This window comes from Carcharhinus amblyrhynchos, chromosome 19, assembly GCF_965287045.1.
Source record: "Carcharhinus amblyrhynchos chromosome 19, sCarAmb.v2.hapA, whole genome shotgun sequence".
NCBI lineage: Eukaryota > Metazoa > Chordata > Chondrichthyes > Carcharhiniformes > Carcharhinidae > Carcharhinus > Carcharhinus amblyrhynchos.
Window position 1 is genome coordinate 34,727,299 of NC_137342.1, and position 20,468 is coordinate 34,747,766.

Here is a 20,468-nt window from a genome sequence, read left to right on the forward strand (position 1 = left end):
TCTCCTGGCCCACCTCCCACATGCTATCTCCAAAATTCTGTTGTTTGTGTCCTTATCCACAACACATCCCATTCACATATCACCCTTCTGTTACCTGGCCTACATTTGCTCACAATTAAGCAACACATTGATTTTAAAAGTCTCATCCTTGTTTCCAAATTCATCTGCTGTTTCACCTCTTCCTACCTCTAATCTCCTCCAATCCCACAATCATCTGAGATATCTATGCCCATCCACTTCTGGTTCCTCCAACATGAAAGGGATTTGAGGCAATTACCTGGTTTTCTGCCAATATCAGAGTGTTAGTTACCAGCAATTTACACAGTACATTTCATTAACACAAGTTGCTTGAACATATCCTGTGAAGATTGGGTTTCTAATAAGCCAAGTGTTAATGGAGAGCTGCATTCTACAATTAATTAGACACCATAATGTTCCCATTAATTAACACATACCCTTTGAACTGCTTGATGATGTTAAACTTCTTAATGAGCTGTGTAGATGGTCTTGCCATGGCCAAAATATCATCAGTGACCCTGAGAGAGAGGGAGAAAAAAGCACATCAACCTTATCTTCCTTTTCTTATTATTTTTTTCACTGGCAAGCTGGCATTTATTGTCCTTCCCTAGTTTCCCCTTGAGAAAGTGGTGGTTGGCCTTTTGCTCATCACAATAGTGACCATACTTCAAAGTACTTCATTGGCCGTAAAGCACTTTGAGAAGTCTGGTGGTTGTGAACAGCACTATATAAATTTGAGTCTTTCTTTTCCTTGGAACCTCTGTAGTCCATATGCTGTAGGTCCAACCACAATGTTGCTAGGTGGGGAGTTCCAAGATTCCGGTCCAGCAGTGAGGAGACAGTGATATATTTCCAAGTCAGGATGGTGTGTAACTTGGAAGGGAGTTTGGAGCTGATGGTATTCCCAAACACCTCCTGTCTTTGTCTTTCTAGGTGATAGAGGTCTTGGGTTTGGAAGTTGCTATCTAAGAAGCCTTGGCAAGTTGCTGCAATTCATCTTGTCGATGGTACACATTGCAATATAATTTAAATTCAATTTTAGAGGGGGTGTAAAAACAGATAGGACCTGGATACACACATCTTTGAAGATGGCAAGACAAGTTGAGAAGGCTTTTAAAAAGGATCTTTTGCTTTATAAACTGAGGTATAGAGTACAAAAGCAAGGAAACTGCTGGTGTAAAGTGGGAGAGGGAAGGGGAGAGAGTAGGTGAGAGGGAGAGGGGAAGGAAGCACAAAAGAGGAAGAAAAGTTTATAGTAACTTTTTACACAGTTTTAAAATGCTGGTTAGCTCCCAGTTGGAATGCTGTGGTGACTCTTTAGGAAGTTCACCAAAACCTTTGAAAGAGTGCAGAAGAGATTTACCAGATAATATAATGAGGAGAGACTTCAGTTCTGTACAAAGACTGGAGGGACTGGAATTACTGCCCTTAACAGCAGAAAAAGTTAGGGGAGATTTGATAGAGATGTCCAAAATCATAAAAGGTTTAGATGGAGAAAATAAAGAGAAACTTTCCACCAGAGGACATAGATTTATGAAAACTGGCAAAGGGGAGAGAGGCAGGATGATGAAAAAAAGTTATGCAGTAAGTTATTACAATCAGGAATGTGCTGCCTGAAAGTGTGATGGAGGCAGATTTAACAGTAACATTCAAAAGAGAACTGGATGAATATTTGAAAAGGAGCAATCTGCAATGTTTTGGGAGGGAGCAGGGGAGGAGATTACTTGGACAGCTCTTTGGGGATAGAATCTTCCTGATTCTGCAAGCTCGACAGGGAGGTACTTTAGAAAGGAAGGACTGGGTCAGTGGCATCTATTTTCCTGCCTCAAGGCAATCTTGTTTTAGACCATGTAAAATTTCATGCTCAAAGAGCCTACACAAGTACAGTGAACTGAATGGCCTCCTTCAGTGCCATGTCTATCTACAGTGACTAAGGACCCATACCTATCCCCATTTGATGACTATTTTGAGCACTTAGTTTTTTCTGCTCTTTACCAAGTGTTCTCTTTCAACCCCCATTTATTCTGTCTTTGTCTAAGAAATGTATGCCCAAACTGTATTGCTCTTCTCTTCCTGGCTGTGCCTCTTACCCCCAGCTCCCTTCTATTTGATTTGTTGTCCCTATGGATATGGACCCCCGTTGACAGACCTACCATGCTGAGAACACGCCCCGGATTGCTTGCTGCTGCAGGGTCCAGTCACTGGGTCCCTCATAGCGACATTCTTTCCCTCCGCACATCAACGCACAGATGAGATGGGGGGGCACAGCCCTGATGAGATTCTCTCGAGTCTGGGAATAGGAGGGGCGAGGGATTGGGATTTGCAGGGTCATGCCAGGGTGAGGGAGAAAGGGCTGGAACAGTTCTGAACCAGAATGAGCAAGCTAATGAGGAGACTCCGGCACAAAAACACACCCATAGACGACAAGTGGGTCACAGGGAGCGTCTGGCATTGTTAGATCTCAAAAATATCAGTAAATATATTTGGGGTCTCCAATTAGCCAATGGGGACAGTGAGAAGAGAGAGGAGAAAGGAAGGGTGGGGGATTGGTGGAAAGTGGGAGAGGGAAGTTGAAGGAATAGCTGAGAGGGAAAGGAGATGGAAGCACAGAAGAGGAACAAAAGTTTAAGTTGACATTTTACACAGTTAAATATAGATTTATCCCCAGTGTAAATACCCTCAAAAAGAAAAAGGTCAATAGTTATGCTCTAAAATATAGCTGGGCCTCTGTCATTTCTGATCTATCAGAAAGCATTCAGTTCCAAGCTCAGGCCATTAATTTGACCAGGATGTTGCCTGGGATGGAACATTTAAGTTATGGTGAGAGGTTGGATATACTTTGGTTGTTTTTATTGGAGCAGAGAAGACTGAGGGGTGACCTGATTGAATTCTACAAGACTATGACGGCCATGGACAAGGTGGATAGGGAGCAGTTGAAGGGTCAGTCACAAGAGGACACAAGTTCAAGGAGAGTGGTAGAAGTTTAGAGGGGTTTTGAGGAAAAAAGTTTTTACCCAGAGGATGGTGACCATCTGGAATGCGCTGCTTGGGAGGGTGGTACGGTGGCACAGTGGTTAGCACTGCTACCTCACAGTGCCAGGGAACTGAGTTCAGTTCCTGGCTAGGGTCACTGTCTGTGCAGTGTGTGCACATTCTCCCCATGTCTGCATGGGTTTCCTCCAGGTGCTTGAATTTCCTCCCACAAGTCCAAAAGACATGCTAGTTAGGTGCATTAGCCATGTTAAATTCTCCCTCTGTGTCACCAAGCAGGTGCCACAATGCGGCAACTAGAGGATTTTCACAGTAATTATTGTGATAATGTAAGCCTACTTGTGACACTAATAAATAAACTTTCAAAACTTTAAATCCTTTAAGATGTACCTGGATGAGTACTTGGCACATCATAACACTCAAGATTATGGACGAAGTGTTGGTAAATAGGATTAGGTAGGTAGGTAGGTCAGGTATTTCTCCTGTGTCGGTGCAGATTTTCGGGTTAGGTGTATGAGCGCTGTGTGATTCTGTAAATTGTAAACTTTGTGTATATATGATTCCATGTAATATTTACTTAATTATCAGTTATTAGGTTAGCTGATTTTTGCAAGTAACCTATTGGTCAGGTGGTAACTCCCATCTCTTCAGAAGCCAATTGGCCAGCAGTGGTTGGATGGTGATAAATGATCTTTCAAGAAATCCATGGTCAAGTTATAATGGATAGATAATCTGTCCAAAGGCTGATTCATATAGATACCCAAGGATTCCGAGAGATTCTGCAATCTGTCTGGAAACATCACTTTAAGGACCACACCCAGAGTGATGGCAGGCAATTCATTCTTTCTACTCTTTTCTCAGTGAAGGTTACGTTTGTGGCTATTAAGATGTGTCCAAGCATTTGTCTTTGATGGTTCAGAACACATAGGCCTGGAGGTGAAGATCTTCCCCCAACCCAAATGCTAGATCCTGGGCTGATCTGCAAGGTGAACGTGTTTGATTTCCACAGAAATACCAAATTTTTATAGCCCTTTTCATATCCTCAGGACAACCAAGAGTGCCTTACAGCCAAGGAGAATCTTTTGAAGTGTAGTTGCTGTTGCAACATAGGAAACACAGCCAATTAGCATAGAGCAAAGTCTCACAAACTATCATGTGAATAAGCAGATAATCTCTTTTTTCAATGTTTGGGTGAGGGATAAATATTAGTCAGAGCATGGGGAGAATTCCCCGCCCCTTCTGCAAAATCATGCCAGGAGAGTTTCTATGGGTTTATCTGAGAAGGCAGGCCAGCCTTTAGTTTAACATCTCATTCCAAAGACAACATTTCTGATGGTTACTTGACAAAATCTCTACCCTCATCAATCTCCTTGTGCAGCAGTCCTGGGACAACCTGGAAGTAGAATATTCAAAATGTTCTCCATGGCATGGCATGAAATGGCTGCATGGCATGAAAGGCCATGTTCATCTTGGGCAAAATAAATTGGTGAAGGGTGATCCAAATGTCGGGCAATCTAGTATTGAGCAAGATGGAGCAGGAATGGCCCAGGTTTTATCCTCGTTACATGCTGAGCTAATTAATTATAGCCGCTGCAGTATGGGGGCTGTGACTATTTGACTTAACGTTTCTTGACTATGAAGCAGGAGAAGAATCCATTGATGTTTCTGCAACCATTTGTGGTTAGTATAGGAGCACTGACATCAGACTCGGAGTCAGCACTAAGAGGTTCAATTTTTGCATAAGATATGAAACTCTCAGGTGGACATTAAAGAATGTCACGATTCAAAGAATAGGTGAGTTTCCCCTAATGTCCTGATTAATACTAAGCCCTCAGTCAACCACATTAAAAGCAAGTTAGTCATAGAGGTTTACAGCATAGAAACAGGTCCTTCAGCCCAACTTGTCCATGCTGCCTTTTTTTTAAAACCCCTAAACTAATCCCAATTGCCTGCATTTTGCCCATATCCCTCTATACCCATCATACCCATGTAATTATCTAAATGTTTTTTAAAATACAAAATTGTACCCAAATCTACTACTACAGCTTGTTTCAGACACTCACCACCCTCTGTGTGAAATAATTTCCCCTCAGGACACTTTTGTATCTCTACCCTCTCACCTTAAACCTATGCCCTCTAGTTTTAGACTCCCCTACCTTTGGGAAAAAATATTGACTAACTGATCTATGCCCCTCATTATTTTATAGACCTCTATAAGGTCACCCCTCAGCCTCCTACTCTCCAGAGAAAAAAGTCCCAGTCTATCCAGCCCCTCCTTATAACTCAATCCATCAAGTCCCAGTAACATCCCAGTAAATCTTTTCTGCACTCTTCCCAGTTTAATAATATCCTTTCTATAATAGGGTGACCAAAATTGCACACAATATTTCAAGTGTGGTCTTACCAATGTCTTGTACAACTTCAACAAGACATTCCAACTCCTGATTCAATTTCATTGTTATTTGTGGGAGCTCACTATGTGCAAATTGCCTGTCACATTTCCTATATTATGCTACACTGCAGAAAAATACTCATTTATCTATTAAATACTTTGGGATGTCCTGAAGTCACAAAAAGGTGCGATGGAGGAATATAAGTCTTTCTTAGTTTCTTTTTCCAGAAACACTCACTCTCCAGGTCTCACTCTGTAATGATTAATTCACTGCATGAAATAAGCGACACAGAGCACTGCACTGCTGCCTTGCAGTGCCAGGGGACCTAGATTCAATTCCTATCTGTGTGGAGTCTGCAAATTCTCCCTATGTCTGCATGCGTTTCCTCTGGGTGGTCCAAGTTCCTTCCACGGTCCAAAGATGTGTGGGTTAAGTGAATTGCCCATGCTAAATTCTCCCTCAGTGTACCCAAACAGGTGCTGAACTGTGGTGACTGTGGGATTTTCATTGCAGTGTAATGTCAGCCTACTTGTGACAAATAAGTAAACTTTAAAACTTTAATAGCCAAAGAGGTGTATCCCGGAAAGAGACAGCAGCTTGAGTCAGGGAAGGTGGAGGAGAAAGATTGGGAGTGGGATGAAGTAATGAGTCCGCATTTATCTTCAGTCCAGAACGCCAATCCGGAGACTGAATGCTGAGCAGTTTGTGAAGTTCAAGGAAAGATATTAGAAAGTGGTCCAGCACCAAACATTAGAACAACACACCCTCAACACAATGACCTCGTAAAGACACTCAGCGAAAGCAGATATTGAAAATCTGAAATAAAACCAAAATAAAACAGAAAATGCTGGAAGAACTCAGCAGGTCTGGTAACATCTGTGGAAAGATAAACAGAGTTAACATTTCAAATCTGTATGATTCTTACAGAACTGAAAAGGGATAAAAATGTAATGAATTATATACTTGGAGATGGGGGTGGCAGTGTGCGGTACAGGATAGAAGGATAGGGATTGATTGGAACTAAAGAGAGATGGACAAAGGTATCTCCTAATGGCTAAGACACCAGACAAAGGAAGCTGGAATGGATTCATTTGAGCAGGTTATCAAATTGATAACCCAGATGTGTCAAATTGGGAATCCACGTGAGAAACTGGGAGTCTAGATATGAAATATTGACAACTCCGAGTAATCCACATTAGCCAGACAAAGCTAACTACATTTCTGATTAGTAAATAAAAGTGAGTATTGAACACCACTGTTGGGCCTCTGATCTCAATGCTTATACATTTGCATGGAGCTTGCATATGGACTTTAACCTTTGTGTGTGTGTTTTTTGTTAAAACACTAAGATGTATCAGTGTCTTTTGATCGAGGTCTGTGTTGTACTCCCAATATAACTTAGCAGAAATCTGTTCAGTAAATATACAATAGTGATACACATTTTCTTTTATTGTGTATAAGCGTTTTCTAAAACATTAGTACATGGGAAACATAGAACATGTTCCTACTAGGAGCAGAAGTAGGCAAATTCATCCTTCGAGCCTGTTCTGCCATTCAATCAGATCATGGCTGATCTTTCCCTGGTCTCAATCCACCTCCCCACCTGTTTATCTCTTTATTCCTGTTTTATTAGAAATATATATCTATCTCTTTCTTGAAACATTCAACAATTCTGATTCCGCTATTGCAATTACCTGTGGGTAAGTCAGTTAATTATATTGATTGACAATGATTGATACTATTAGAAACAATGCTTTTTTTATAACTCTGATGACACACAGCCATTTGGAGAGATTCCCATCACACAGTTAAACATCATTGATATATTCCATGTGCCCAGACACAAAGTGCCGAATAAGAACTTAACAATGCCAGCTGTGACTTAAATTATAGATAAATGTTGATGTATGTATGGGAGCAGCAAAAACCAATTGGCAGCACCACATTGATTTTTAAAAAACATACAGAGTTAACATCTGCTCTGTGTCAGGACGGAAGGTAACCAATGGCATCAAATATTCCATGTTCCAGAATGGCAGGGGCATTTGGGACCAAGAGATGTGTAAGGGAACTGAACTCAGAATGATGTGACAGCAGAACAGCAAGAGATCCAACTCCTCAGCCTTTAAGTTTTTTCAAAAGTTTTCCTCAGGAAAATCATTCTAAATCACGGCAGTCATGAGAAAAAAAACCTTTTTGAAGAGAATGCTTTGATAGGGTGGGTAGCTGAAACAGGTGTCAGTTTGCAACTGACCCCGTCAGTCTGTAACAGAGTCCCCATTCACCGGGTCAGTCTAGAACTAAATATTGGTCTATTTTGTTATTTAGGGGAGCTGGGCTTAGGTTAACTAAGTAGAATACATGGGTTTGGTTGCTCATTAAGAGTATTACGATAATTAAGAGTGGTTTACTTATTAGCTGGGCTGGAGGTTACCAGTTAGGGTATGTGAGGCTGAAGTAAAAGTATGCATGGATTAGGGTGAAAGATTGACAGCTAAAATAGCAAATGAACAATAGGAGGCCTGCAAGGAAAAGATAGTGATGGTACAGAGCATATACATTCCTATAGAGGAGAAAGTACGGTTCCTAGAAATCCCTAGAGAAATCAAGAAACTGAGAATAAATGATAAACAGAAAAGTAGGCTTACAATAAATGTCAGATCCAGTACAGAGTCAGGCAGAATACAAGACTACAGAAAAGTAAGGAAATAAGAGGGGTGAAGAGATTATATAAGAAAAGATTAGCGGGTTACTTAAAAAGTAACTCAAAAATCTATTATTAAAATATAAATAGTAATAGGATAGGAAGGCTGGGTGGATTAGCGAGCAAGAAAGAAGATATATTTTGTGGAGGTCTTGGACAAGACTGAGATACCTAAATGAGTTATTCATACTTATCACTAGAGAAGCTGCCAGTATAGCAGTAAAATCAGGAGTGATATTAGAATGAAAATAGTTAAAGAGCAGGTGATTAAAAGGTTGGCAATGCTGCAATTGGATAGGTCATTTGGTCTGGATGGGATGGTATTCCAGGTTGGTGAGGGTGGAAATTGCAAAAGTTCTCTCCACAATCTTTTAGATGTGGGAGCGATGCCAAAGAACTGGAGGAATGCAAACGTTAAACCTCTGCTTAAAAAGGAGTGAGGAATAAACCTGGCAACTACAGGCCAGTCAGCCTGTCGAGGCAGGGCAGGAAAATAAGCTCTCACTTGGATGAACATAGGTTAGTAAATGGAAGTCAGCACAGACTTCTGAAAGGTAAATCATGTCTGACAAATGTGATGAAATCTTTAAATGAAATAGCAATGAGGGTTGATGAGGATATTGCAATTTATGCTATATTTATGGACATTTAAAGGCATTTGACAAAGTATCAAATAATAAAATTGTCAGCAAAATTGAAATGCATAGAAGTAAATCAGAGCAGTGTGGACCTGAAATAGGCTAAGAAGTTGTCAAATTGTGCAGTTCTTTATCAGACTGAAGAGAAGTATACAGCCGTGTTGCCAGAAGTTGACATGGGAACCATTGTTTCTTTTTACATATATTAATGACTTGGATATAAAAAGCACAATTTTAAAAATTTGCAGATGGCAAAACATTTAGAAATATAATAAACTGTAATATAAACTACACAATGTCCTTACTCACACTAAATATTCTTCACCCATACTTTCTGTGCTCACTGACTTACACTAACTTCAATTTAAGCAATGCCTTGATTATAAAGTCTTCACACTTGTTTTCAAAAACCTCCACACTGCTGTTCCTCCCTATCTTCCTAATTTGCTGCAGCTTGGCAACCCTCTGAGATATATGCATTCCTCTTATTCTGGCATCTTAAGCATCCCAAATTTTGATTGCTCTATTGTGCGTTCAACTGTCAAGGATCTATGCGCTGGAATTCCCCTCTTCGTCTTTCATTCCTCCTTTAAGATGCACCTTATAACCTACCTCTTTGATCAAGCCTTTGATGATATCCCCTAATATCTCCTAATGTGGCTCGGTGTGAGATTTTACTTTATAGCACTCCTGTGAAATGCCTTGGGAAGTTTTACTGTATTAAAGATGCAATATATGAGTACAAGATGTTGTTGTAGTAATAGACCTCAGGGAGACCTCGGCTGATGAAATGGACATACTCTTAGCCAATGAATTTTATTGCATAGAGAAGTGTTGCTTTTTGGAAGAAAGAATAAGGACAAGCAAAATAAACTAAATTTTAAAAGGATTGCAGGAACTGAGAGGCCTAGGGATTTATGTTCACAAAGATTTGAGTGTGGCAGGACGAGGTGATAAGATTGATCAAAATACATGGGACTTGTGGCTTTATAAATAAAGATATAGATACAAAAGAAAGGAAGTTGATAGAAGGCAGCGCGCACAGTGGCACAATGATTAGCACTGCTTCCTTACAGCACCAGGGACCTGGGTTTAATTCTGGCCTTGAGTGACTGTGTGGAGTTGCATATTCTCCCCATGTCTGCATGGGCTTCCTCTGCGTGCTTTGGTTTCCTTCCACTGTCCAAAAATGTGTGCGCTAGGTTGATTGGCTATGCTAAATTGAACCTCAGTGTCAAGGGGATTAACAGGTTAAATACTGGGGTTACGGGGATAGGGCCTGGGTTGGATTGTTGTCGCCGCAGGCCAAATGACCTCCTTAGGCACTGTAGGGATTGTATGATTCATAAATTACTAGTTAGGCTCCAAATGGAGCATTGTGACCATTCTAGGCACCACATTTTAGGAAAGCTGTCAAGGCCTTGGAGAGGATGCACTGCAGCTTTAGGAGAAGGATATCAGCAAGAAAGGACTACAGTTATGTGGTGAGACTACAGAAGCTAGGGTTGTTCTCCTTAGAGCACAAGAGATTAATGGAAATTTAATAAAAGATTTCAAAACTATGAAGAATTCTGAGAGAGTAGGTTCAGAGTCCATTGGCTGGAAGCTTGATTACCAGAGGACATAACTTTAACAGAATTGTCATAAGGGCGAAAAGGGAGACAAGAAAACACTTTTTCTATGCAGCAAGGTCTTATGATCTGGATACATCGCCTGAAAGGGCAGTGGATGAAGATTCAAAAAAGAATTGGTCATACACCTGAAAATAAAATTAAAACTTGTAGCACTGTGAGAGCAAGAGCAGGGAACCGGAACTAACTGGATGGTGCCTTCAAAGAACTAGCACAGGCACAATGGGCCAAATGGCCTTATTCTGTGCTGAAGCTTCTATCATTCTGTGTCAAGTCCATTTACTCTGCTGTGAGTAAGGTATTTTGTATACTTTACCACAGTTTGCCAGTGATTTCAGGAGAGCAACAATGACTTAGATTAAATGACCCTAGTGCTGTTAATTATAATAGGTGGTCAGGAATCACAGGTTAGAATACATCAGCAGGGATAACTAATTAAGAGTACAGTATTTAGGTCTAGTGTCACAAGTTAGGATGTGTGGAACTGGGGATCACTAGTTAGATTTGGTGAGAGTGAGGGTTACTATTGAGACCCTGGGGAGTTAGGAGTTATTAGTTAGTCCTTTGAGGCTGGTGCTTACTAGATAGAGTCCTGGAGCTGGGGGTTACTAGTCAGTATCCTGGGCCTGAGTTTTATTGGTTAGATTCCAAGGGTTTGGGGTTACTATTTGAGTCTATGGGATTGGGTTTATAATTTGGAATCTGTTCGGTTGGGGGCTAGTTTGAAAGGTGGGGTTGGTTGTTAATAGTTAAGACTAGCTGGAGCTGGTGTCACAGGTTAGTTTGCAGGTGACTGAGGGTCTTGCTATATATGCTATATATGGATGGTAAGGTTTAGTTTACCCCTTTGTCCAGTTGATAAGAGTTCCCAAACACACGGTAGTTTGAGTGAAAAGAACATATTAAAAAAAAGTGGCAGAATGGAGAATGATTTGCTTAAAAATAGGAAAGTGAAATGAAATATTTAAACCCAGGCATCAGTCAGTGCAAAAAGCAATTCCTGTGGCAGTTTCCAGTAGAGATGGTCACACTCACCTGTTCAGCTTGCAGACTGTCCTGGTGCACTATTCCTTATTTTCTGCTGATTCAAAGTATTCACATCTGTATAATAGAATTTCTTTCTTGGACAATAGTACCAGCAAAGAAGCTGTGCCTTCACCAACCTCCGCAACTCAACTCTTGCACCAGGAAGAACACTGTCCAACACTCTAATATCAGGTAACCAGAGTGCCTTCGGTTTACCAGATATTTGCACCGGATTCTGTCAGTAAATACTCTGCAGGGTCCTAGTGCACATCACATGCCAAGGTTCCAGTCTAGTTCTGGTCTAGATGTTTATACGATGATGGTTAAAATTGGCACCTAGCCTGCAAACCAAATTTAAGTTTCACAACCATTTAGCTGATGCAGAGAAGCTTCAACTACCCACCCTAATGGAGGAAATGTACCTTACTGCTCTCCCCAAATTAGCAAAATTCAATTATCAAAAGCTCCAATCGCTGGATAAAGGGACTGGTTAACACAAGTGAAGAAATCAGAAGTGAGGATAATGGGAGGGAGGATAACAGGAGAAATGAGGAGAGTGAAGATGAATAAAGTGATTAAAGGGGAATGTAGATGAGGGGAGTGAAGATGCTTGGTTCCTACATAGCAACAGTGCCTTCACTTCAAACGTAATCCATTGGTTGCGAATCCCTTAGGGACATCCTGAGATTGTGAAAGGTGTTACATAAATGAAAGTCTTATTTTCTCATAGCAAGAGTGAAAATAACAGAAATTAGGATAAATGATTGCGAGTGGGCGAAATGAAGATAACATGAATGGAAATCAAGGAATTGTGCATAAAAGGAGTGGGAATAATAGGAATGAGGTGAATGGAAAATGGAAAGAAGACCAAGAATAATCAAAACTTAGTTTTCATAGAATCATTAAGTAAGGTTTATTGGTGTCACAGTAGGGTTACATTAACACTGCAATGAAGTTAATGTGAAAATTTCTTAGTCGCCATACCCAGAGGAAACCCACATAGATACAGGGAGAATGGGCAGACTCCGCACAGACAGTGATCTAAGCCGGGAATTGAACCCGAGTCCCTGAAATTGTGAGACAGCAGCACTAACCACTGTGCCACCGTGCTACCCATATAAAGATGGCGGATATTGAAACTGACGAATATAGTCACTAATGACTGTAACCATTAGAGATTGATTGTTTGGAAGAGCACTGAAAGAAGTGAGCAGAAATATAAAAACTTACCTGACAAAGAAGAGAAAACAGATGCCAGAGAATCGTGCAAGTTCTCAGTCTACTCTCTCCCTCGACAGTAAATGCAACAGAGACTGCCATGTCAGATGGCACTCCTGAGTCATACCAGGTGATGCTTAACACAGGGTTGACCACCATGGGGCAAACCATTATCTTAGGAGACAGAAGACTTCCACCTAAAAAAATCCATATGGTATGGAAGGAGGCCATTCTGCCCATTGTGCCTCTGCCAGCTCTCTGAAAGAACTATCCAATTTGTTCCAGTCCTCTGCCATTTAGCAATTGCCTCTCAATCTTTTTTTCCTTTTGTGAGTGTATATCCAATTTTGAAATCTATGATTGAATCTGCTTCCCCAGCCTATCAAGCTGTGTATTCCTGATCATAACATTTTGCTGCAAAAAAATTTCTCTTCTTCACCCCCACTCCGCTATTTTGTTAAGTATCTTATAACTGTGTCCTCAGTTAGCGATCCTGTCAATGGAAATAATTCCTCCTTATTTACTCTATCAAAACCTGTTACAATTTTAGACAGCATCAACAAATTCTCTACGCTAATGAAAACAAACCCAGCTTCTCCAGTTTTCCACACCATCAAGTTCCATCTCGGCACTATTCTAGTAAATCTCTTCTTTTATATCTGATTGATCTCACAAAATTTGTTTCTTCAATATCCAATGTTAATGATAGATGGTAATGGGTCATATATCCAACTAGGACCAGGACCTACTGTAATTGGGATCTATTGTAACCAGGATCAACTGTAAGCAAATCTGGTAACTACCGTAACCACAACAGATATATTTACAGCATGAGCAAAAAACTATCATTGCCAAAATAGTGCTATACTAAAATAGGATGAGAGACTGAAAGGTATGAAGAGTGAGCAGAAGAGTGGAATAAGACTGGATAGAAAATCAAAGGAGAGTAAGGGAGAGTGGTATTAGAATGGGTGACATATCAAAGGGCTTGAGGAATGAGATAAAGAACAAAGAACAAAAACAGCCCGGGAAACAGGCCCTTTGGCCCAACGAGCCCGCACCGCCATCTCAACACCACCAGTCCCCCTCTCCACCCACGACCCCTGTCTAATGTTTTATGGCCACCCAGATTGAGGGAAACTGATTTAGGGACAATTTATTACTGCCAATCAGCCTAACAGCACATCTTTGGGGTGTGGGAGGAAACCGGAGCACCCGGAGAAAACCCACGCAAGCACGGGGAGAATGCGCAAACTCCCACAGACACTGGCCCAAATCCATGTGTCTGCACAGCAATCAGCGATAGTCACTGAGCTGTCGTCTTGCCCAGTATCTGGTCCAGTTTAGACACACACTAACGACATGAAGCACTAGGCCAATCTCGAACAACCAAGAGCAGCCCCAGTACGACCCATCGCATGTATGTCCCTCGTTGGACACAAGGCGGACTGACTTAAAACCTGGGAATGAAAAGGAAAAAAAAATTATTCTTGTATCATATCCATTTACCTTACCAGGGACGCCCCAATGCTAATGACCCTTATTTAAAACAATCTCCTATATCCACCCATCTCCAACCCACTCATGTGCCTGTCTAAGTTACTCTTAAATGACTCTAGCTTGTTTGCCTCCACCACCTTACTTGGCAGAGAATTCCATACCCCCACTACCCTCTGTGTGAAAAACCTCCCTCTAATATCTGTGTTGTACCTCTCCCCCCTCACCTTAAGTCCATGGCCCCTTGTCCTATGTGTCTCTATCATAGGAAATAGCTTACCTCTGTTTACTCTATCTATACCCTTCATAATCTTATATACCTCTATTAGATCCCCCCTCAGTCGGCGTCTTTCAAGGGAAAAGAGCCCCAATTTCTTCAATCTTTCTTCATACCCCAGTCCTTCTATACCAGGCAACATCCTGGTAAACCTCCTCTGCACTCTCTCCAGAGTCTCCACGTCCTTCCAGTAGTAAGGCGACCAGAACTGGACTCAGTACTCTAAATGCGGCCTAACCAACATTCTGTACAACTGCAACATTAGATTCCAGCTGTTATATTCTATACCCCTTCCTATAAAGGCTAACATACCATAGGCTTTCTTCACCACACCCTCCACTTGCACTGCCACCTTCAAAGACTTGTGCACTTGCACCCCCAGGTCTCACTGCGATTCTATACTCCTTACGGGCATACCCTTTATCATATAACTCCCCCCTACATTATTCCGGCCAAAATGCATCACCTCACATTTATCCGGATTCAACTCCATTTGCCATGTATCTGCCCAATCAACCAGCCTATCAATATCCCGCTGTATTGCCAGACACTGCTCCTCACCGCCAATCCAGCCATCTTGGTGCCATCAGCAAATTTGCTGATCACACCACCTACTCCCTCTTCCAAATCATTTATATACACTACAAAGAGAAGAGGTCCCAGTACTGAGCCCTGCGGCACACCACTAGTGACAGACCTCCAGCTAGAAAACAACGCAGCTAGACCCGCTAGAAAATGACCCACTAGATAGCGGGAGAGAGTAAACTGGATATGACATTAAAACTCATGGAGACTGAGTAGGAGAGTGTAGTAAAAGGGGATGGGATATTAAAGTGCTTGTCACGTAAGCAAGAGAGTGGGATTAGATTTGATGCAATGTTAATGGGGAATAAAGGGAAGGTTGGGATTAGACTAGGTGGTTCATGGAGAGAAAAACACCAGCATTGGTGGAATAGTCAATGATTCTATGTTCAGGTATAGACAAACAGATGGCTAAGGACAGACTCAGACACAGAAGGCACAGACACATACACAGATGCAGAGAGCAGGCAGGTCCACAAGCATATAGAATGCACAGACACAAATAGCTGAGAGACACAGGTGACATACAGACAGATATATACATAGACACGATTGAACACAAGGGAGCACAGACCTTCATAGATTGCATGCAGACATGCATACACAGACACGCACAACCACAGACAGCACAGACACAGATGGCACAATGATAAACAGATACACAGAGACAGACACACAGCCACTGAGCAAACAGAGGACACATGGACCAAACCAGTTTGTTCTGTTTATTCTTTCAGGGGATGTGGGTGTCATTGGCAAGATCAATATTTGTTACCCATTTCTAATTGCCCTTGAATTGAATGGTTTAGCACATCATTACAGAGTGCAACCAAGAGTCAACTATACAGTTGTGGATCTGGAGTCACATGTCAGCCAGACCAGGAAATTATGACAGATTTCCTTCCTTGAGAGTGACTAGTGAACCAGGTGGGTTTTTACAACATTCCTTGGTAGCTGCCATGGCCACCATTACTAAGACTAGCTTTATAGTCCAGATGTATTCATAGAATTTAAATTCCTGCAGCTTCCACAAGTAACAAGTGAATGAGGGATATTCATTTTCAGTGTGTGGCTCTTCTTTTCTCTTTGCCTCCCTACATACCAGAAAGCAGAGATGTGGGACTATGTGCTGAGGATTGGACCAATATTGCCCTGGAAGTGATTATGTGGTGAAAGCAGTCACTTCCCCAAAGCTTCATCTCCTTCTGTTCTTTGCTCATTGCCTCCTACATGATGGATGTAAAAATGAAAGGGATCTATGCCACTCTTCCATGGCACATGCATTGGTCCCTGCACAGCCTCTGGTCATATTCCTGCTCTAAGTCGGAAATGAAACAGCAGCGTTCTGATGGGGTAGGGTTTGCCAGTCCCAGGTTTGCAGTATCAGGTGCTCAAATTTCAGCTCAAGTAATTTTCAAAGTCCTGGCTCGTGTTTCAGCCAAACAACACCGGAAACTGCTTGAAAGAAAATGAAGTGTCAGGTCCTCCTGCAGATTTAACAAAGTGTGTTTCCTCTTTAAGAAGCAATGACCTGACCTAATTGCAAGATAATGTGCCTAAGGATTAGCTTCAGCCAAAACACACTGAGTCAGCTGAGGCACTGATCCGATGTACAATCCATCTGACTGTGACTGAGCCACGGGATGACTCTGATCATCATCAGGAGATATGAACAGGGACACACAACACCCCTCCTCAAACACACACAAACACACATATAGACAGAGCAAAAGACCCTTTCATGCACAGAAAGGAGATAAGCAGAATGCAGGGACCTGTAGACCAATTAGTTTAACATCTTGCCAAACAGCATTTTGGCATGATGCTGGAGTCAATAATCAAAGAGAAAATAACTAATCATTTAGAAAAGCTGAATATAACCAAGCCTCATCAACATGGTTTTATGAAAGGTAAATCATATTTGATGAATTTGCTCGCATTCTTTGAGGATATAACAGGGAGAGTAGATAGACAGGAACCTGTGGATGTGGTGTATTTAAATTTCCAAAGGGCATTTGACAAGGTACCGCTGAAGTGGCTAGGGCATAAAGTAAAAGCCCGTGGAACTGAAGGAAGTGTGTCAGCATGGAGTGAAAACTGACTGTCACATAAAATACAGTTGGAATAAATGGGTCCTTTTCAGAGTGGAAAGATATAACTAGTGAAGTACAACAGAAATCAGTTCTTGGTTTGCAATTGTTCACAATTTACATAATGACCTGGAGGAAGAAACAGAACGTAATGTTTCCAAATTTGCTGATGGTACGCAGATAGGTGGAAAGGGAGGTTGTGATGAGGTGATTGTGATTCTGTGAAGGGATATAAATAGATTGGGTAACTGGGTGAAAATCTGGCAAAAGGAGTTTAATGTGGAGAAGTGTGAGGTCATGCCCTTAAAGAGGAATCAAAAGGCAGATTATTATCAAAACGGACAAACAGTGCAGGTGAGTGAAATACAGAGGTATCTAGGTGTTCTAGTGCATGAATTACAAAAAGCTAATGGGAAGGTCCAAAAAGTGGTTAAGAAGGCAAACGGCATTTCGGCCTTTATTACTAAGAGGTTAGAGTTTAAAAATAGGGAGGTTTTGTTGCAATTATATGGGTGTTGGTGAAACCTCACCAGGAATACGGCATACAGTTTTGGTCCCCTTACCAAAGAAAGGATATAGTAACATTGGAGGCAGCCCAAAGGAGATTCACTAGGCTAATTCCTGGGCTGAGAGCATTGTCATATCAAGAGAAATTGCATAGTCCGGGCCTATAGTCCTTGGAATTTGGAAGAGTGAGGGGGGACCTTATTCAAACATATAGGATCCTGAGGGGGCTAGGCAGGGTAGATGGTGAGATGTTTTCACTGTTGGGGAAGTCTCAAACAAGAAGACATAGCTAAAAGGATAAGGGGCCAGTCATTTAAAACTGAGGTGCATAGAAATTTCTTATCGCAGAGGGTGGTGAATCTCTGGAATTCTCTGCCACAAAGGATGGTGGAGGCTGGATCATTAGAAATATTTGAACTAAAGGTGGACAAATATTTGATAAATCAGCGTCATCATTCATTCTAATATGGATAAGACTATCAGTTGGAGTTCTTCATCATATTTCTGGAAATTCTCTTCTTCATTGTCTTAATTCTTGTCTTTCATGATGTAAATTATTTTTGTAGAATGCAATTTGTTCTTTTCCTTGAAAGTAACCAGATTCTTCTGAATATTCTTCTCAGGGAAACTGGTCAAACCCAACAAGCTTATACAATGTGACTGTTATATATTTACGTAGTTCCATGATTGCTTTAAAAGCCAGTCACATGATTTGATGGTGATGTCATTAAGGTGTTTCACAAGTTGCTGTTTTAGATTGCCTTTTGGAATAACATCTGCACCAGTCCTACTCTGAAGATCAATAGATCAGATTTTAAATGGGTCCCTTGCACTCACCATGCTGTCTCCCTTGCACCCTTTCAAATAAGCTAAAATGACTTGGCAAAGATTGATTTCATTTATTGTCACATGTACTAATACAGTGAAAAGTATTGTTTCTTGCATGCTATACAGACAAAGCATACCATTCATAGAGAAGGAAAGGAAAACATGCAGAATGTAGTGCAGTCATAGCTAGGGTATAGAGAAAGATCAACTTAGTGCGAGGTAGATCCATCCAAAAGTCTGATGGCAGCAGGGAAGAAGCTGTTCTTGAGTCGGTTGGTATGTGATCTCAGACTTTTTTATCTTTTTCCCGATGGAACGTGAAAGAGAGTATACCTGGGGTGCATGGGATCCTTGATTATGCTGGCTGCAGAAAATATAGACAGTGTAAATGGATGGGAGGCTGGTTTGTGTGATGGATTGGGCTACATTGCATACAGATTTTGCTGGTCTCTTTGAAAGTTACATGTTCTTAATCATAACTGATGCACTTTCAAATTGGCCAGAAGATCATGAGATCTGCTACAACTGAACTAACCAGTGCAAGACTTTGAAAACAGTGCAAGACTTTGCTAAGTAAAACATGTTAATAAAAATGGTTCAGTTAACTTCACAAGAATTTGAAGATTATCTCAGAGTCAATGGTATTCAGCATATAAAATCCACACCTTATTGTCCATCAACCAATGGATTAACTGAAAGATTAATAAAGTTTTGAAACATTCTTTAAAAGCATTAAAAGTACAAGGTTCGTTATCATGTTGTGTGAATAGTTTTTTTAGTATCTTTTAGAAATACTATTCATGTGTCTACCCAAACTTCACCTATATTATTACTCTTAAAGAAAAGTTGAGAACTACATTTGATTTGTTATTACCTCTAGAAACTTCAGAGATAGCAGAGCATCAAGAACAATCTCAAGTTGCTAGATGAGATGCGAGAGCAAAACAATGCTCATTTCAACAAGGAGATTGAGTGTTACTGTACTCTTAAGGCACAAGTGAGAAAGGGGTATCAGTCATGGTTTTAGCAATGGTTTTAACAGGTCCAATTTCTTACACAGTTGAAACTAAAGATGAACTAGTTTGGCAATGCCATGGTGACCAACTGTTTTCATCTCAAAATGATTTCTCTGAATCATCTCCAGAAGTAGCAACTTCTTTAGTCCCTGGTGTTAATGAATACCACCTGCAGGAGAGTTAGTTGAATCTGAGTTGCCTGATGATTGTATCTATGCTGCAAACCACATGATAATGATGCAGACTTTGTTCTAAGAGAAGAAGTGTCTATTGAAGTTCCACATCATATGTCTAGTGTCAAGAACAGCCATATTGTTCAACATTATATACAGCCAAAGAGAAATAGACATCCTCCTGACTGACTTTATTAACTGTGTGTAATGATTAATGATGCATAGTACTGGTGTCTAGAGTGCTTCTGATCCTAACTATAAACATTACAGTAATTTGTGGTAAGAGGGATTTTATATATTTGCATTTTCTCCCTGTATCTATAGGGCATCCCCTGGGTGCTCTGGTTTCCTTCCATGGGCGAAAGATGTGCAGGTTAGGTGGATTAGCCATGGTAAATGCACAAGATTATAAGGATAGGGCAAGGGAGAGGGCCTGGGTGGGATGCTTATTTTGAAGAGTTGGTGTAGACTTGATGAGCCAAATGACCTCTTTCTGCACTGTAGGGATTCTATGATACTCCCCTTTTTAATCTGGAAACTGTTGACTTTACATATTTTTTTTTCAAATTCAGCAAATTTGTGGCATGCTTGTTTTCATTGGCCAGGGCCTTGAGTTTAAGAATCGGCAAGTCACGTTGCAGCTTTATAGAACCTTAGTTAAGCCGCACTTGGAATATAGCGTTCAATTCTGGTGCCACACAATCAGAAGAATGTGGAGGCTTTGGAGAAGGTATAGAAAAGATTTACCAAGATGTTGCCTGGTATGGAGAGCATTAGCTCTGAGGAGAGGTTGGAGAAGCTTGGTTTGTTCTCACTGGAATGACAGAGGTTGAGGGGGCAACCTGATAAAGGTCTACAAGATTATGAGAGGCAGGGAAA

The 20,468-nt window shown here is 41.1% G+C and overlaps 1 protein-coding gene across 4 annotated transcripts in view; it reads right to left on the reverse strand.

Annotated features, from left to right (window-relative positions):
* Positions 1–11,611, reverse strand: part of LOC145355447 (protein tyrosine phosphatase domain-containing protein 1) — a 30,565-nt gene extending 18,954 nt beyond the window's left edge. For 2 of the 4 annotated variants that reach the window (XM_080207563.1, XM_080207561.1), the window contains exons 1-2: positions 11,411–11,611; positions 456–536 (exon numbers count right to left, since the gene is read on the reverse strand). In XM_080207563.1, coding sequence (XP_080063689.1) covers positions 456–528 — 73 coding nt within the window. In that variant the 5' untranslated portion in view covers positions 529–536; positions 11,411–11,611. Of the gene's footprint in view, positions 1–455; positions 537–2,171; positions 2,601–11,410 lie in introns of those variants that run through there. The other 2 variants (XM_080207560.1, XM_080207562.1) reach the window with 2 other exon arrangements.
* Between the last annotated feature and the right edge of the window lie 8,857 nt (positions 11,612–20,468).